The 14828-nt window shown below is 39.2% G+C and overlaps 1 protein-coding gene across 1 annotated transcript in view; it reads left to right on the top strand.

The window, feature by feature from the left end:
• Positions 1-377: 377 nt before the first annotated feature.
• Positions 378-14828, top strand: part of Xrn2 (5'-3' exoribonuclease 2) — a 71102-nt gene continuing 56651 nt past the window's right edge. Inside the window, exons 1-4 of the mRNA XM_038329245.2 lie at positions 378-546; positions 13886-14013; positions 14096-14207; positions 14588-14699. Of these exons, the coding sequence (XP_038185173.1) occupies positions 472-546; positions 13886-14013; positions 14096-14207; positions 14588-14699 (427 nt within the window). The 5' untranslated portion in view covers positions 378-471. The remainder of the gene's footprint in view (positions 547-13885; positions 14014-14095; positions 14208-14587; positions 14700-14828) is intronic.

Genomic DNA, 14828 nt, shown 5'->3' with positions numbered 1-14828 from the left:
GCTTTTTCGTAGTTCTGCCAGGTACAGTAGCATCAAAATGAGAGAAACAAGGAAATGGAAACTAGAGCGCAGCCCAAGACGAAAGGAAGCGAGATAGGCCACGCCTTTCGAAAGTCGTAACCTCACCGGCAAGACCGTGCTACCGCAGGCCTGCTGTGCCGCGCGCCCCGGGGACTACTGCAGGCGAAGACGTAGGCCCGGAGCCTGGCTCTGGAAGGCTCGATCCTAGAACGCCGCGAGCCAGGCCTTATCACCCCGCCACACAGCCTGCCCACACCAGCCACAACTTGTGCCGTCGAGGAGCTTAGCCGAGCTCCCTTCCCGGCTTCCCCCGCGGTGGGGCGTGACGCCACTTCCGGTCCCTGACCGCACGTGAGAGGAAGTGTCGGTGCCCGCGCCCGCTGCTCCTGCCAGTCCCGTTGGTTACACTAGCCCGCTGGCCCGGCCGCTGCCCCGTGCCGCCCGCTGGTCATGGGAGTCCCGGCGTTCTTCCGCTGGCTCAGCCGCAAGTATCCGTCCATCATTGTCAACTGCGTGGAGGAGAAGGTGAGGAGGCGGTCATTACGCCGTGGTGGGGACCCGGCGCGGCACGTTTAGGCCGCGGCCCTAGGAGCCGGGCGCCTGCCCCAGGCAGCCTCGCGGGCCGCTCCGCGGGTTCGCGGTTCCGGAGACGGTCAGGGCAGAGCGAGGGAGAGTGGAGACGTCCGTGGGGGCTTGGGCGGCTCCTCTCCCGCCTGCCAAGTCGGACACCCCGGCCTCTGTCCACGGCTTTGTTTCCTTGACTGCCCGCGCAGCTCAGGGCATGGAAGGGCACCCTGGCTGGGTAGACCCCTGACGCGGGCTGCAGGGATGGCAGGATGGGGACCGCTTGCTGGTCCACACGCGTATTGTTTCCGGTGGCCGGATCGCGTGTTTTTCACCCGAGCCTGGCCATCTGTTGCTGTTAACCGTACGCGCAGAGCGGCTAGTTCCGAAGGACTGGGACGGGGGAGCCGTCGGTCGCCAGAGCGGCTTGCTGTTTCACTTTCCGGATTCTCAAGTGGTGTTAGTTTACTAGCTTGTGGGTAGGCTTTTAGCGGTTCCGATTCGTGGGTTTTGCTTTCATCGTTCCTTGATTCTGTCTGAGTTCGACTTTGTACTCTCAGAATTTCTGGATTGGAAAAGTTCCGTACACATGTGTCCCCTCCCACTTTTGGCTTTAGAACCTAGTACTCTCCTGTCTTCTAGAACCTATTTCTCCTGCTTTAGGCTATTTGCTTTTTTTTTTTTTTTTTTAAACCTCCTGTCTTAGAAGAAGCCACACGCGTTGTTTTGGTGACATTCCTAGCATTTCTTGTGTTCTCAAAAGACAAATTGCTAAGCTGAATCATTGTTTCCTTTGTAAAACTTTGTTTCCCTGGGCCAAAGGGAAAGCAACAGTTCCTTGATCCGTCCTTTCCGGTCTGGTCTTCTCTTCAAAGACAGTCACTTTGAACTGTTTTGGTTCTATTTCTCACTGTGTTTATATTTGGTTTATGGGTCTCAGGTCTATCTAATTCTAGGTGGAAGAGGAACTAGACATTTATTTACCACCACTCTGCCTTCCTAATGCTAATACACATGTCTGACAATGATAAATTTTGTAATTTAACCGAGAATGCCTTTAAATTTTTATCACGCACCCCAGCACTCAGGAGGCAGAGACAGGAGTTCCAGGTCAGCCTACTCTATGTAGGAGTTCAAAGCAAACCAATCTACATAGGCATTCAAAGCAAGCCAAGGCTTACATGTGAGACCCTCTCTCAAAGCAAACAGAAATTCTGTCGCCTTTATAAAGTATCATTTTACTAGTTTCTGTAGTCTATACAAAGTAATCCTTTTCTAGTTTCTAAGGCTGATATTAGCTTATTCCCCTCAAACTGCCTTAAGTCCGGTCTCATTCAAGATTGTCAAAGCTTTGACCATATGAACTGCGAGAGAAGTGGTCTTGCCGACTGTTATATATGTGATTAGTTTAGGTTGCTTCTCTTTTATTTAAACTGGCCCCTCCAATTTCCTCATCTTTCATTCCTCTTACCTTTCCCCATGCAAATTAATTTATCATGCATTCTGTCAAGTCCTTTTGTTCATTAAGCCTCTTTAATTTTTCCTTGGATGAAGAAGCTCAATGCTTAGCCACAAACTCCAGACTCTCCCACCCAGCCTCCTGAGTGCTGGGATTAGGGATTACCACGTACACTGTCACCCCAGTTTGTCTTTATGTCTGTTTTCTTCACAACAATTTTTTTCAGTATGCTTCCTGGAGGTGATTCCTGGGAATTGCTGTTTCCTGAATTTTATCTGTCTTGGCTTTTATGGCCCTTCATTTTTGTTTTTGAATTGAATTCTTAGGAAATGCCACTGTGTGTCATCTGAATTTTCTGTTTTCTGTTCTGAGTTTTCATTTTAGGTTCCAAAATACTTTTTTTATTCTCCCCATGATTGAGTCCAAGTTGGAAACCCAATTCCCATGAAGATGTTGGAACCATTCTTTTCAGCTATTATTATTATTATTATTATTATAAATTTAAAGTTCAGTTTAAATTTTCCTTTTTTAAGACACTGTCTTACTATGTAACTCTGGTTGGCCTGGAACTCAGAGATCTGCCTGTCTCTGCCTCCTAAGTGCCAGGATTGAAGGTGATGGCCGCTAGGCCTGACTGTTTATGTGATATTTGTTTATTTAACCAAGTTTTTGGTAGCATTTACAATGTATCAGACACTGTTTGAACACTTTTTGATAATAGGTTGATAGGTGCTTATAACAAACAGCTAATAACTGTCAGTACCAATTTGAAAACTAGGAAAGCCATGCTTCTAATGTATGACCCTCCCATTTCATTCTTTGGAATTGATCAGTTTTTTACTTTTCATTGTGCCTTTTGCACATATTTACACATCTAGATATCAGTTGTCCTTCCCTTACAGTGTCTTGCTCCTCTCTTGCTCATCTTTATTCCCAGCTAGTTACCCTCCTACATTGACTTTGTGTGAATTGGTCAGTTTTATTAGTGTTGTTTAGAAGAATGGGTGAGAGGGTTTTTTTTTTCTCTCTCTCTTCTTAGTTTTTGTTTTTCAAGACAGTGTTTCTCTGTGTAGCTCTGGCTGTCCTGAAACTCATTCTGTAGACCAAGCTGACCTGGAACTTAGAGATGTACCTGCCTCTGCCTCCCAGGTGCTGGGGTTAAAGGTGTGTGCCACCAGTGCCTGGTGAAAGTTTTTGGGTGTGTGTGTGTATGTATGTGTGTGTGTGTGTGTGTGTGTGTGTGTGTGTGTACAGACACGCGTGCACCTTGGACAGAAGTGAGGGACAATAACGTGTGCCTTGGTATGTGTTGGAGGTCAGAGGACAACTTTGTGAACTCAGTTCTTTCCTTCTAAGCAAGCACTTTAACCCAGTTGAACTTGTGGTTGACCCCTACTAATAGCTTCATGGCTCATTGACTTTCATGTTACACAGTTAGACTTTGTGATTGTTATTGTTGCGTCGCTTTCATATTTGAAACAATAGCTCAAACTTTCCAGGAACTCAGGATCTTTTCTACAGTTTTAAAATATATATATTTGTTATATTAATGAATTTCATTGTCACATTCTCATGTGTTTATGTTATGTACTTTGCTCTTTATTTACTCCCTCTCATTACCTTCTTTTGGCACAAGTCTGGAATCCTCATGAGAGAATGCATGTATTATTTGTCTTAGCCTGCTTGTTTAGCATAATAATTTTCTTTTGGTAGTTGTAGAGTTTCAGGTCTAGCATTTAAGGTTTTGATCTATTTTGAATTTATTTTGTACTAAAGAGATACGGTCTGGTTTGTTCTTTTGTATGTAAATACTCAGTTCTGTAGAAATGTTTGTTGAAGAGACTGTTTTTCTCTGGCATGTTTTTTTGGCACTTTTGTCAAATGCATGAAGGCTATTGCTGTTTTATTTCTAGGTCCTCCGTTTTATTTCTTTTTTACATGTCTTGTGATTAGTAACAATGCTGTTTTTGTTACCACGACTCTGTTGTATAATTTGAGATTGAGTGACACCTCTAGTGTTCTTTCTGCTCAGGATTGCTTTGACTTTTTGTGCTGCCTTATGAATTTTATTTCTCTATGTAGATAATGTCATTGGAACTTTTATATAGATTATATTGAGTCTGGATTGCTCTTGGGTCAATCCAAGGTATGGGAGGTTTTCGTCTCCTAGTGTCTGCTTTCTTCAGTGTTTTATTTTGGGGATATATGTGTGGTGCATGCACACGGGTATGTGGTTGCTTGTGCTGTACTTGTGTGTGAAGAGGCTGAAGGAGGACATTGGGTATCTTTCTTATTTACTTCCCACTTTATTCATTTAAGACAGGGTTTCTCACTGAACTGAAGCTCACTTTTTAGATGAGGCTAACTAGCTAGCATATTTCCAAGATCTCCTTGTGTGACCTTCCCAACTCTAGGTTACAGTTATGCGCAGCCTGCTTTTTGCACACAGATCCTGGGATTCAGAATTAGATGCTCAGTTCTTACAGAGCACGCATACTTACCTATTGAGGCATAACCTCATTATAGAGTTCTTTTACCTCCTTGATCATACTTACTGTAGAATGGGGTTGGTTGATTTGTTTTTGAAGCTGTTGTGATGGGATTTTTTTTCCTTGTTTCTCAGCATGTTCATTATTTGTATGTAGACAAACTGCTATTATTTGAGACAGGGAGTATTGTTCTATAGACCAGGCTGACCTCTAACTCACAAGCTATCTATCTGCCTTCCTAGTGCTGGGATATGTTTTCCATTTGTCTTGTTTTGTCTTTTCAAATGATACGTCACGGATTGAATCCAAATAATACTGTTCACATGTATATGGGGGTGTTAGACTGGAGCATCAACAATGTACTGGAGGTTATACCCCCCAAAGAAAATTGACTCCCTTCTCTAGCTAGGGGCAGGACTTTATGAGTCCTTCCCTCATTCTTGCTAGAATATTGACTGGCTTGGTCTTGTATAGGTTTTGTGCTAGTAATTCCAGCTTCTCATGAGTGCAACGACCATGTCATGTCCATAAGACAGCATTTCGCAACACCCTTCTCCACCCTCTAGAACTTAGATTTTTCCTCTTCCATGATGTTCCCTGAGCCTTGGTGGCATGAAAGTTGATGTCCATTTAAGGATGAACACTTAATAGTCACTTATTCTCAGCTGTTACTGAATAAAACAAAACAACCATACTTTATTTTGTGTGTGCATATGTTTGTATATGGGTGTGCCTTGGTGTGTCTGTGGAAGTTAGAGAACAAATTTGGTTCTCTCCACCATGTAGGTCCTAGGGTTCAAGCTCAGTTCATCAGGCTTGTTGAGAGTTACCTTTACCCCACAAGCTATCTTGCTGGCCCTTTTGCTGGTTTTATTTTAATGTTGATTTTATATCATAATATTTCACTGAAGATGTTTATCTGCTCTGAGAGAATTTTCTGGTAGAATTTTTAGGGTATCCTTAAATGTATTTGTGTGTGACCATATGTATGCAGTGACAATAGCTTTTATCCAGTGAGCCATCTCTGTTAACCCGTCCTTAGCACCTTTTGAGTATAGAACATTCAATCTGCAAATAGGAATAATTTACTTTCCTGTTTGTATCAGGTTTCTTTTTCTTGCTTTATTTCTCCAGCTAAGAATTCCAGTGCTGTATTGGAAATACGGGTGAATAGAGTGGACATCCTTGTCTTATTTCTGTTTTTAGAGAAAATACTTGTGTATTTTCCCCCATTCACTCTTGGCTGTGTTGCTCATACATAACATTTGTTATGTTGAAGTATGTTTCTTCTATTCCTAATTTCTTGAGGGCTTTATCATAAAGGAGTGTTGAACTTTGTTGGAGGTCTTTTCTGCATTTGAGATGATATGATTTTCCTACGTGTGCTCTAATTTATGGTGTATTAGATTTGTGTACACTGATTTGTGTATGTTGGAATAATCCCTGTGTCCCTGGGATGAAACAAACTTGGTTATAAGATTTTTTTTTTTTTTTTTGGTTTTTCGAGACAGGGTCTTTTTAAATGTGTTGTTAAATTTAGTTTGAAAGTGTTGTAATGAGAATTTTGTGTCTGTGTTCACAGGGAAGACTGATCTACCTGTAGTTTTGTTGTTGTGTCCATATTTCCTTGTGTCAGAGTGGTACTATTTTTTCAAGAATGAGGTTAGCTGAATTCTTTCTATTTTCTGGAACAGTTTGAAGAACATTGGTGTCATTTCTTATTTAAAGATCTAGTAGAATTTAGCAATGAATTTGCCCTATCCTGGGTTTCTTTGTTGGGAGATTCTATTACAGCTTCACTTTCATTGTGCATAAATTCTAAATTTAATTTGGTAGGTCATAAGGGTCTAGTAATTTATCCACTTCTAGATTTTCCAGTTTATTGGAATAGAGTTTTCAAAGTATTCTCTAATGGGCCTCTGAATTTCTTTACTATTTATTATGTTGTCTCCTTTTCACTTCTAACTTTATCAATTTGAATATCCTCTCTTGCAGCTAATTTGATTAAGGAATAGTGGTCAGTGTTATGCTAAGGCCATGGTTATCCTCCCTGTTTGTTACAGTTTGAGTGTATACTGCTGAAGTAAGCACAGGATCAGCCAGTCTAGCTAATCTTTTCGAGATTGGTGACATATTGTCTTGTGGTTGTGTTATATTTGTTTTTTGTTTTTGTTTGTTTTTTTCATCTCAGTAAGGAACATTTGCCTTGTTTCTAGTCTGGGGCTGTTAGAGAAAACCCATGAGCATCTTCATACATCTTCAAATGGACACATATACTTCCTTTTATGTGTGGAAATCTAGGAGTGAAATGCTGAGGTTCTGTGGTAGGTGTATGATTTTGCAAGAAAAATCAGTCCTCCAGCCTTTTGTTGCAAATCAGTTCTGTCTTTTTGACTTGAGCAGCACGTGAGAGTTCTCAGTTGCTTCATTGCCGATGGTTAGTCTTCTAGGTTTAGATATTCTAGCATAATGTCATCTGATTGTGGTTTTAAACTTGCATTTTGCTAGTGACAAATGATAAAGCATTCTATCAAGTGCCTTATGTATCTTCTTAGGCTGAAGGTCTGTTCCAACTTTTTTGACCATATGTGAATTAAGATTATGTTCGGTTTTATTTAGATATTCTAGATAGAGATCTTTAGGTTGATAAATATTTTGCATATATTTTCTGTTAATCTTCAGATTACTCTTACTTAAAAGAATACCTTAAATTAAAATTTTTATGTTTATGATTGTTTTGCTTGGATGTACGAAGGTCTGTGCACCATGGATGTACAGTGCCTGAGACACCAGAAGAGGGAGTCACAGCACCTGGAACTGGAGTTAGAGTTGTGAGCCCTGTGTGTGCTGGGAACTGAACCTGAGTCCTCTGGAAGAACAGCTGTGGTTTTACCCACTAAGCCATCTCTCTAGCCCCTTAAAATTTTAGATTATAATGATGAGTTCAGTAAGTTTTCTCTTTTTTAAATTTCTGCATCGTTGTTGTTAAAAACTTAAGTTTATGTCAAGATCATTCAAACTCTTCTTATTTTCTTAAAGAAGTTTAAGTCTTTGATCATTACATTGATCTTTTTTTTTTTAAATGTTTAAACCTAGTGTGCCTTCCTTGGAAAGACCCCAGAGGTCATATTGTATTGGTTATTATTATTGTTGTGTTCAGTTCACTAAAGTTTTATTTTTGCTTGTATATTTGCAAAAAAATTACTTGTACAATTCTTGTAGTGTCTTTTAGTGGGTGATTTGTTTTATTTTTTGAGATGGGGTCTCACTATGTAACCCATGTTGTGGTATTAGTATGATATATTGAATTAAGTTTTTTCATACATTTTTTTTTATTGAAAATATTTTTCATACCATATATTCTGGTTACAGTTTTCCCTCCCAGATCCTTCCAACCTCCCCACCCACATCTTTTTTTCTCACTTTTTAGAAAGCAAACAAGTTGGCAACAACAAAAAGAATTTTAAAAAAGAAATACAAAAAATAAAAATACAAAATTGGAAACTATGACATACCAGTAGACCAGTAAGACAAAAAAAAAAAAAAAAGTACCCAAAGCACGCTGGGACAAAAAGTCTACAAAAATACCATGGAGTTTGGTCTGTGTTGGGCATCTACTGCGGGGCATGGGGCCTGCCCTTAAGTGTGGTTAGTGTACTCAGTAGGATTCCATTGAAGAAAACTAGCTTTTCTTTTGCAAGTGAGTAGCAGTTGCAGTTGGCTTCTTGGTTAGGTCTCAGAGCCCTAGTCCATTTCCTCTTCTCAGTACTGGGAATTCTTGGAACTCACACTTTGGTTCGGCTTTTGATAAATAAGCAGTCAGTGTTTCCTTGGGGAAACTCAGAGGGACTCTGAATGGAGGTGAGCGGCCATCAAGCTGCCACCATTCCCAGAGCATTTGCAGAGACTGTTTTCATTTTCCCAGGCCTGGTGTCATAAGCCGCACCACGACAGACTGGCCCTTGTGCCTGCCACACCCTGAATGGTGGAGGGTTGGTGGTGGAGGAGGTGGGGGGTTGGGAAGGCAAGACTCTCAGGGAAGGGGAAGAGCTGACTTGGTCGGTGGTGACCTTCACAGACGTGAGTGAACCTTTTACCAAAACCAACTACTTCAATTTCCCTTTGAGGCTCTATAGAGTCAGGAAACCTGGTTTACAGAGCAACAGCCAAGGCTACACAAAGAAACCCTGTCTTAGGAAAAGAAAGAGAGAGAGAGAGAGAGAGAGAGAGAGAGAGAGAGAGAGAGAGAGAGAGAGGGACTTCCCATGGGATTTGTCTGGATTTGGTGTTAAGATACTGGCTTTTTACAACATATTAGGAAATGTTGGAAAGGGTTGATGAATAATAGGTGGTATGAATTCTTTTTGCATACTTGGTAGGATTCACCGTTGTTGGCCTGGGGTTTTCTTGCTGGTCAGTTTTGAATTACTGATTAGTTTCTTCACATATTACTGGTTTGCTTTGATATCTCTTCCTGAATGGTTTGGTACTTACGTTCCTAGTAATATGTTTGTCTGTGCTAGCTTATTTGTTGATATGTTTATTTGTAGTATTTTAATAATTATATTTGGTTTAAGTTGGCAGTAAAGTAAGTTTTTGTGTCTCATTCTAGTAATTTTAGCCTTTTTCTTGCTCAAGTTAAATAAAGGACTGTCAGTTTCATTGATCGTTTTGAAAGATTAGCTTTTAGTTTCACTGACTTTTTTCTTGTTCTCTGATTATTTTCTACTCTAGTTTTGCATTCTTTCTGTTTACGTTAGGCTTGATTTATCCCTTTTCATGGGGTCTTGAAATGGAGAAAGGTTATTGAGATACTTCTTTTTTTTATTGATTATGATTAAGGTCTAGTCTAGCTATGCAAGCAAAACTAACCTCAAGCTCAGGATCATGTTGTTTCAGCTGACTGAGTGCTGGAATGCAGGTGTTTGCCATCTTGCCTGGTTTGATTTGAGATCTTTTTTTTAAAGGTATGTTTTTATGTTTATGTTTGCCTGAATCTAGGTATGTTCACCATATGTATGCTTGGTGCTCACGGAGCTAGAAGATCTTTTTCTTTTTCTCCTTTTTTCCTCTCCCTTCTTTTCTTCCTTTTCCTCTTCTTTTTGGTTTTTCAAGACAGTTTCTCTGTGTAACCTTGGCTGTCCTGGAAATCATCCTGTAGACCAGGCTGGCCTCAAACTCAGATCCACCTGTCTCTGCCTGCCTCCCAAATGCTGGGATTAAAGGTGTGCCCCTTTAAATCTCGCTAGAGGATTTTCTTTTATTAACATTTTTATTTGGTCCTGTTTTGAGGACTGGTGAGATGACTCAGTGGGTAAAGGCATATGTTTTCAAGCCCAGCAACCTGAGTTTGAGCTCTGTAACTCACATGATGGAGAGGATTATAGCAGGTTTTCTGATCTACATAGGATTAGTGGCATGTCCATGTTCCTTACCTCCACATACAAAAAGCAAATAAAATGTAGCTAAAAAATTAAAAGTATTGGGGAGGGTGAAAAGGTAGATCAGTAGTTAGAAGTATTTGCTGCTCTTGAAGAAGACCTATGTTCATATCACAGTACTTACCTTTGGTAGCTCACAAGTGCTTGCAACTCCAGTTCCATGGGATCCCATGCCTTCTTTTGGCCTCCAAAGATACATATATGCATGTGGTAGGCATGTAAACAAGCAGGCACACATACATACATACACAGTGTAGCTACTGCAGCTTTCTTTCGTTGGTTGTTTGCCTGATTTCTTTTCTCTGTTAACTTCTACTCTTTGTGTTTGAATCTCAACTCTGTTTCTTATAGATAAGATATATTTTGATCCACTGACTTTTTCTATTGTATTTATGCTTTAGTTACCAGTATATTTGGATTTTTCTTTCCTATGCTCCATATAGTTTTTTTTTCCTGTGTTCTTTACTTTCTTTTACACTGAGTGATTGTCTTCTTTGCTTTTTAAAAATTATTTTTCTGAAGTCATCGCTGTAGAGTTTGAATTGTCTTACAGAGTCACTTTAGTCTGAAGAAGATTCATATTTCTTGGAAGTCAAGTCTACTATCTACAAATTCTGTTTCTCTTCACAGAGAAGTCTTTATTTCACCTTCATTTAAAAATTTTATTATTATGTATACATAGTATATTATGGTGACTGTATGCCATGGTGTGTATATGGAGGTCAGAGGACAATTTTTCAGAATTGGTTCTTTGTCTATATTTCTGGGGCTTTTGGGGATCAAATTCAGGTGGCCAGGATTGGTCAACAAGGTGCTTTTACCTATGAGCCATCTCACTGTCCTAAATGCTTTAAAATTATATTTATTTTACTTATTTGGAGGCCATGGGTGCATGTCATGGTGTGCATGTGAAGGTCAGATCTTTCTGCAGTGTGGCTTGGCATCAAGGGCGTTTATCCTCTGAGCCATCTTACTGGCCTTCATCTTCATTGTTTAATGATAACTTTCCTAGTTCCTAGATTGACTTTTTCTTGGTTAGCATTTAGTATTTTTATGCCATCCTTCTGACTCCCTGAGAAGTAAGATATTGCTCTTACTGAGGTTCTCTTGAGAGTTACTAAGCATTTACTATGTATTTGTTTATTTAAATATTTTAGATTTATTATTTTATAGCTTCTCCCCTCCCCAGGGTTTCTCTGTAGCTTTGGAGCCTGTCCTGGAACTGGCTCTTGTAGATCAGGCTAGCCTTGAGCTCACAGAGATCTGCCTGCCTCTGCCTTTCAAGTACTGGGATTAAAGGTATGTGCCACCACTGCCCAGATTTATTATTTTATCTGTGTGAGTGTTTTACCTGCATGTGTGTGTGCGCGTGTGCGTGCACGCCCTTTGGAGTTTAGAAGAGAGCATCATATTCGCAGGGACTGAGATTACAGATGATTGTAAGTGCCATGTGGGTGCTGGGAATCAATCTTGGGTCCCATGCAAGAGCATTAAGTACTCTTAATCACTGAGCCAATTCTCTAGCCTGCCTTTTACCATATAATTTTTTTCTTTTTGTATATTTCAGCATTTTTACTGTGATGTTATCTGTAGTTTAGTTCATAGAGCTTCCAGGTATAGTTTTTAAATTTGGAATAATTTCAGTATTCTTTGAATATGTTTTTTCTGCTCCATCTTCTTTTTCTCTTCCTACCATTACTAAAAAAAAAATGTACCATATGTACATTCTTTTGCATCCATTTTCATGGGTTTTCTTGGTAAAGTTACTGTTTGTCCTTAGAACAATTTCCAAAGACTTGGGATATATACATATTTTTATTGTTTGTTAGTCTCTCTATATGTAGCCCTGGCTTTCCTGGAACTCTGATTGAGCCCCTGTCAAAAGTTTCCTTTTTCCATATCCCTCACCCTCAATTACAATACACACCGAATCTTGCTTTCATGCCCTTCCCTTTCTCTGAGTAAACACTTTTCTGAAATGGTCTTGTTGTCATTCCCTTGCATTTCTCTGTGCCTTCACTGCATATGTATTCAGCTCTGACAGTATCTCATAACTTTATGTGAATGGTATAATGTGAATTTTTGTCTCTGGATTTTTTTTGTTGTTGTTGTTCAGTGGTATGTTTATGACCACCCACCTTGCTTTTTAGATCTTACTTGGTCTGGCAGTCCAGTACATGGATACACTACAGCTTATTAATCATTGTATTCATGAGGTTTTCCCTATCAAAGTTAACTTCTGCTTTTTATTCTTTAAATAGCTTTGTTGAGATATAACTTTTTATTTGTATGCTAATAGGTTTTACTGTAACATTTTCATACACATGAAATTATTTTATCATGTTCATTCTTTATTACCCTTGAAGTATAAATTCTATACTTGAAATTCACTTGCTTAAAATATTAGGGTTTTTTTGATTATTTGCATTTGTGACAGTCTCACTATGTAGTCTTGACTGTCCTGCATGCAACTCACTATGTAGATCATTCTTGCTTCAAACTAATAAAGATCTACCTAATTTTGCTTCTTACATGCTGGGACCAAAGGTATACACTATCTTGCCTGGCAGTGTCAGTATTTTTAGTGTATTTGCAGTGTTGTGTGACCCTTGCTATTATATAAATTTATGTTTCCTTACTACCTAAGGCAGTGCATACTCATTAATAGTCTTCTTTTCTTTTCTCTTACCCTTTCCCCATCCTCAGCTTGACACAGTCACTATCTAGCTTCTGTTTCTATAGATTTGTCTATTTGAGACTTTTCTGTATTTTATCACAAAGGATGTGGACTTCGGATGATATCATTAAGCATAATGTTTTATGTATGTGTTTGAGGATTCATACTAGCAAAACAAAAATTGGGTCTTAATCTTTCATTGAAGTTCTGGAAGAAAAGGGCAAAAGTACTGTCATTATAAAAGTATAATTGAGAACCTTTGAGAGTACAACCCTACTTTTAGAAGGATTTAACAGTGTAGTTGGGTGGAAGTGACAAATTAATCCTAAAACTGGTGGTACTACAAGAATATAAGCAAAATTCTAAGAAAATGTAGGGAGAAAACAGTTCCTTTCTTGGGTGATATGTTACATATACTGTGAAGCAAGCATCTTGATTTGTGTCTAGCTGAAAAGTTACTAAGATTTTAAGTAATGAGTATTGGTAGAGAGGAAGAAGGCATTGTACCAAGAGGGTAAATAGAAAGGGTAGTGAGATGACAGTACTTTCTTGGAACTTCCGTTTTGTTTTGTTTTTAGGTTTTCTTTTGAGACAGAGTCTTACTTATAAATCTATAACTTACTGTATAGTGGAATTTATTGAATAGCCCATTAGCCTTAAGCTCAGGACACTCTTACTTCTCAGCCTCCTGAGTGCTGGGTACAGTTGTTAGGTACTATATCTGGTTTATAGGAACTTTTAAGAAATGAACAGACTACATAATATTGTTGCGGGGCAGGCTCATTGTTTAGCTATTTGGTATGGAAAGCACTAGGAAAGTAGGCAAGATTAGACAAAGATGCTTTTGTGTTTTCCTGATTAAACTCTGGACTGGAAATGAGATTGTGTACTGGTGAGGCAGTCGTTGGAAGGTAGTTGTGACTTTCTAGGTATGATGTACTAGCATGGTGTGCTCATGACATGGAAGGGAGTGGAAAAGCGTTTTATGTTAAATTGACAGAACTTGATGTGAATGATGAGAGAAGTCACTAAGATGACTCTCCCCACCCATGTGGATACCTCAGTGATCTCACATAATTAACTTGAGTTAGAAGCCATTCACATTTAATGGGTTAATTTGGTTCTGTTTGCACTTGAAGTATTTTATTTCCAGTTCTGAAATTAAATTGGTTCATATTGAACTTAGTACTTGTCTTGTTTAAATTTTAACAATCAAATTATCATTTCTTCATAGCCAAAAGAATGCAATGGTGTAAAGATTCCAGTTGACGCCAGTAAACCTAATCCAAATGATGTGGAGTTTGATAATCTGTACTTGGATATGAATGGAATCATCCATCCCTGTACTCATCCTGAAGACAAGTATGTAGTCCCTTTTTGCCATTGATAGCACAGGTCATAGAAGTACTATATAGTCTATTACATTGTCTGCTTATAATTATAGACCAGCACCAAAAAATGAAGATGAAATGATGGTTGCAATTTTTGAGTACATTGACAGACTTTTTAATATTGTAAGACCAAGAAGACTACTCTACATGGCAATAGATGGAGTGGTAAGTGCTAAAATACTTTAAAAGTCTCTTTTTGTTCTTACAGCTTTCCGAATATTACAATGAAAGTCAGCTGACTAGTGAAAAATATTGACTGTTAATTTTAGAAAGAAAAGCCTGATACTTCAGTAGTTCATTGATATTTTCTTTTAGTGCTTATTTTGTGTCATTTACTTTGCCTTTTTGGTGATTGCCCTTTTGAAGTGACATAAGCCCATGAGTGAATTTCATTACTTACAGTACTAGGTGACACATACAGAGGAGTTGAGAAGAGGAAGTTTGTTTGGATTTACTGTGGTGATAGAGAAGGTGGAAAAAAATGTATAGATTTGCTTGTGAACATTTTGAATAGCATTATGTAAACATGAGGTATACATTTTTAGGCACCACGTGCAAAAATGAACCAACAGCGTTCAAGGAGGTTTAGAGCATCAAAGGAAGGAATGGAAGCAGCAGTTGAGAAGCAGCGAGTCAGAGAAGAAATACTTGCAAAAGGTAGGGAGAGTGTACCTTTAATTTGGACTTTTCCATTTTCTTTTGCAGTTCCCAAAGCTTTAAAATTCTTGGTGGGTACCTAGGTTAGATCTAAGTCTCACAGAAGAGGGAAGTGGGAAAGGGATACTC

This window comes from Arvicola amphibius, chromosome 5 (genome assembly GCF_903992535.2).
Source record: "Arvicola amphibius chromosome 5, mArvAmp1.2, whole genome shotgun sequence".
NCBI classification, from domain to species: Eukaryota; Metazoa; Chordata; class Mammalia; order Rodentia; family Cricetidae; genus Arvicola; species Arvicola amphibius.
The sequence above is the reverse complement of the archived record's forward strand: the minus strand, read 5'-3'. Positions and strand labels throughout refer to the sequence as shown.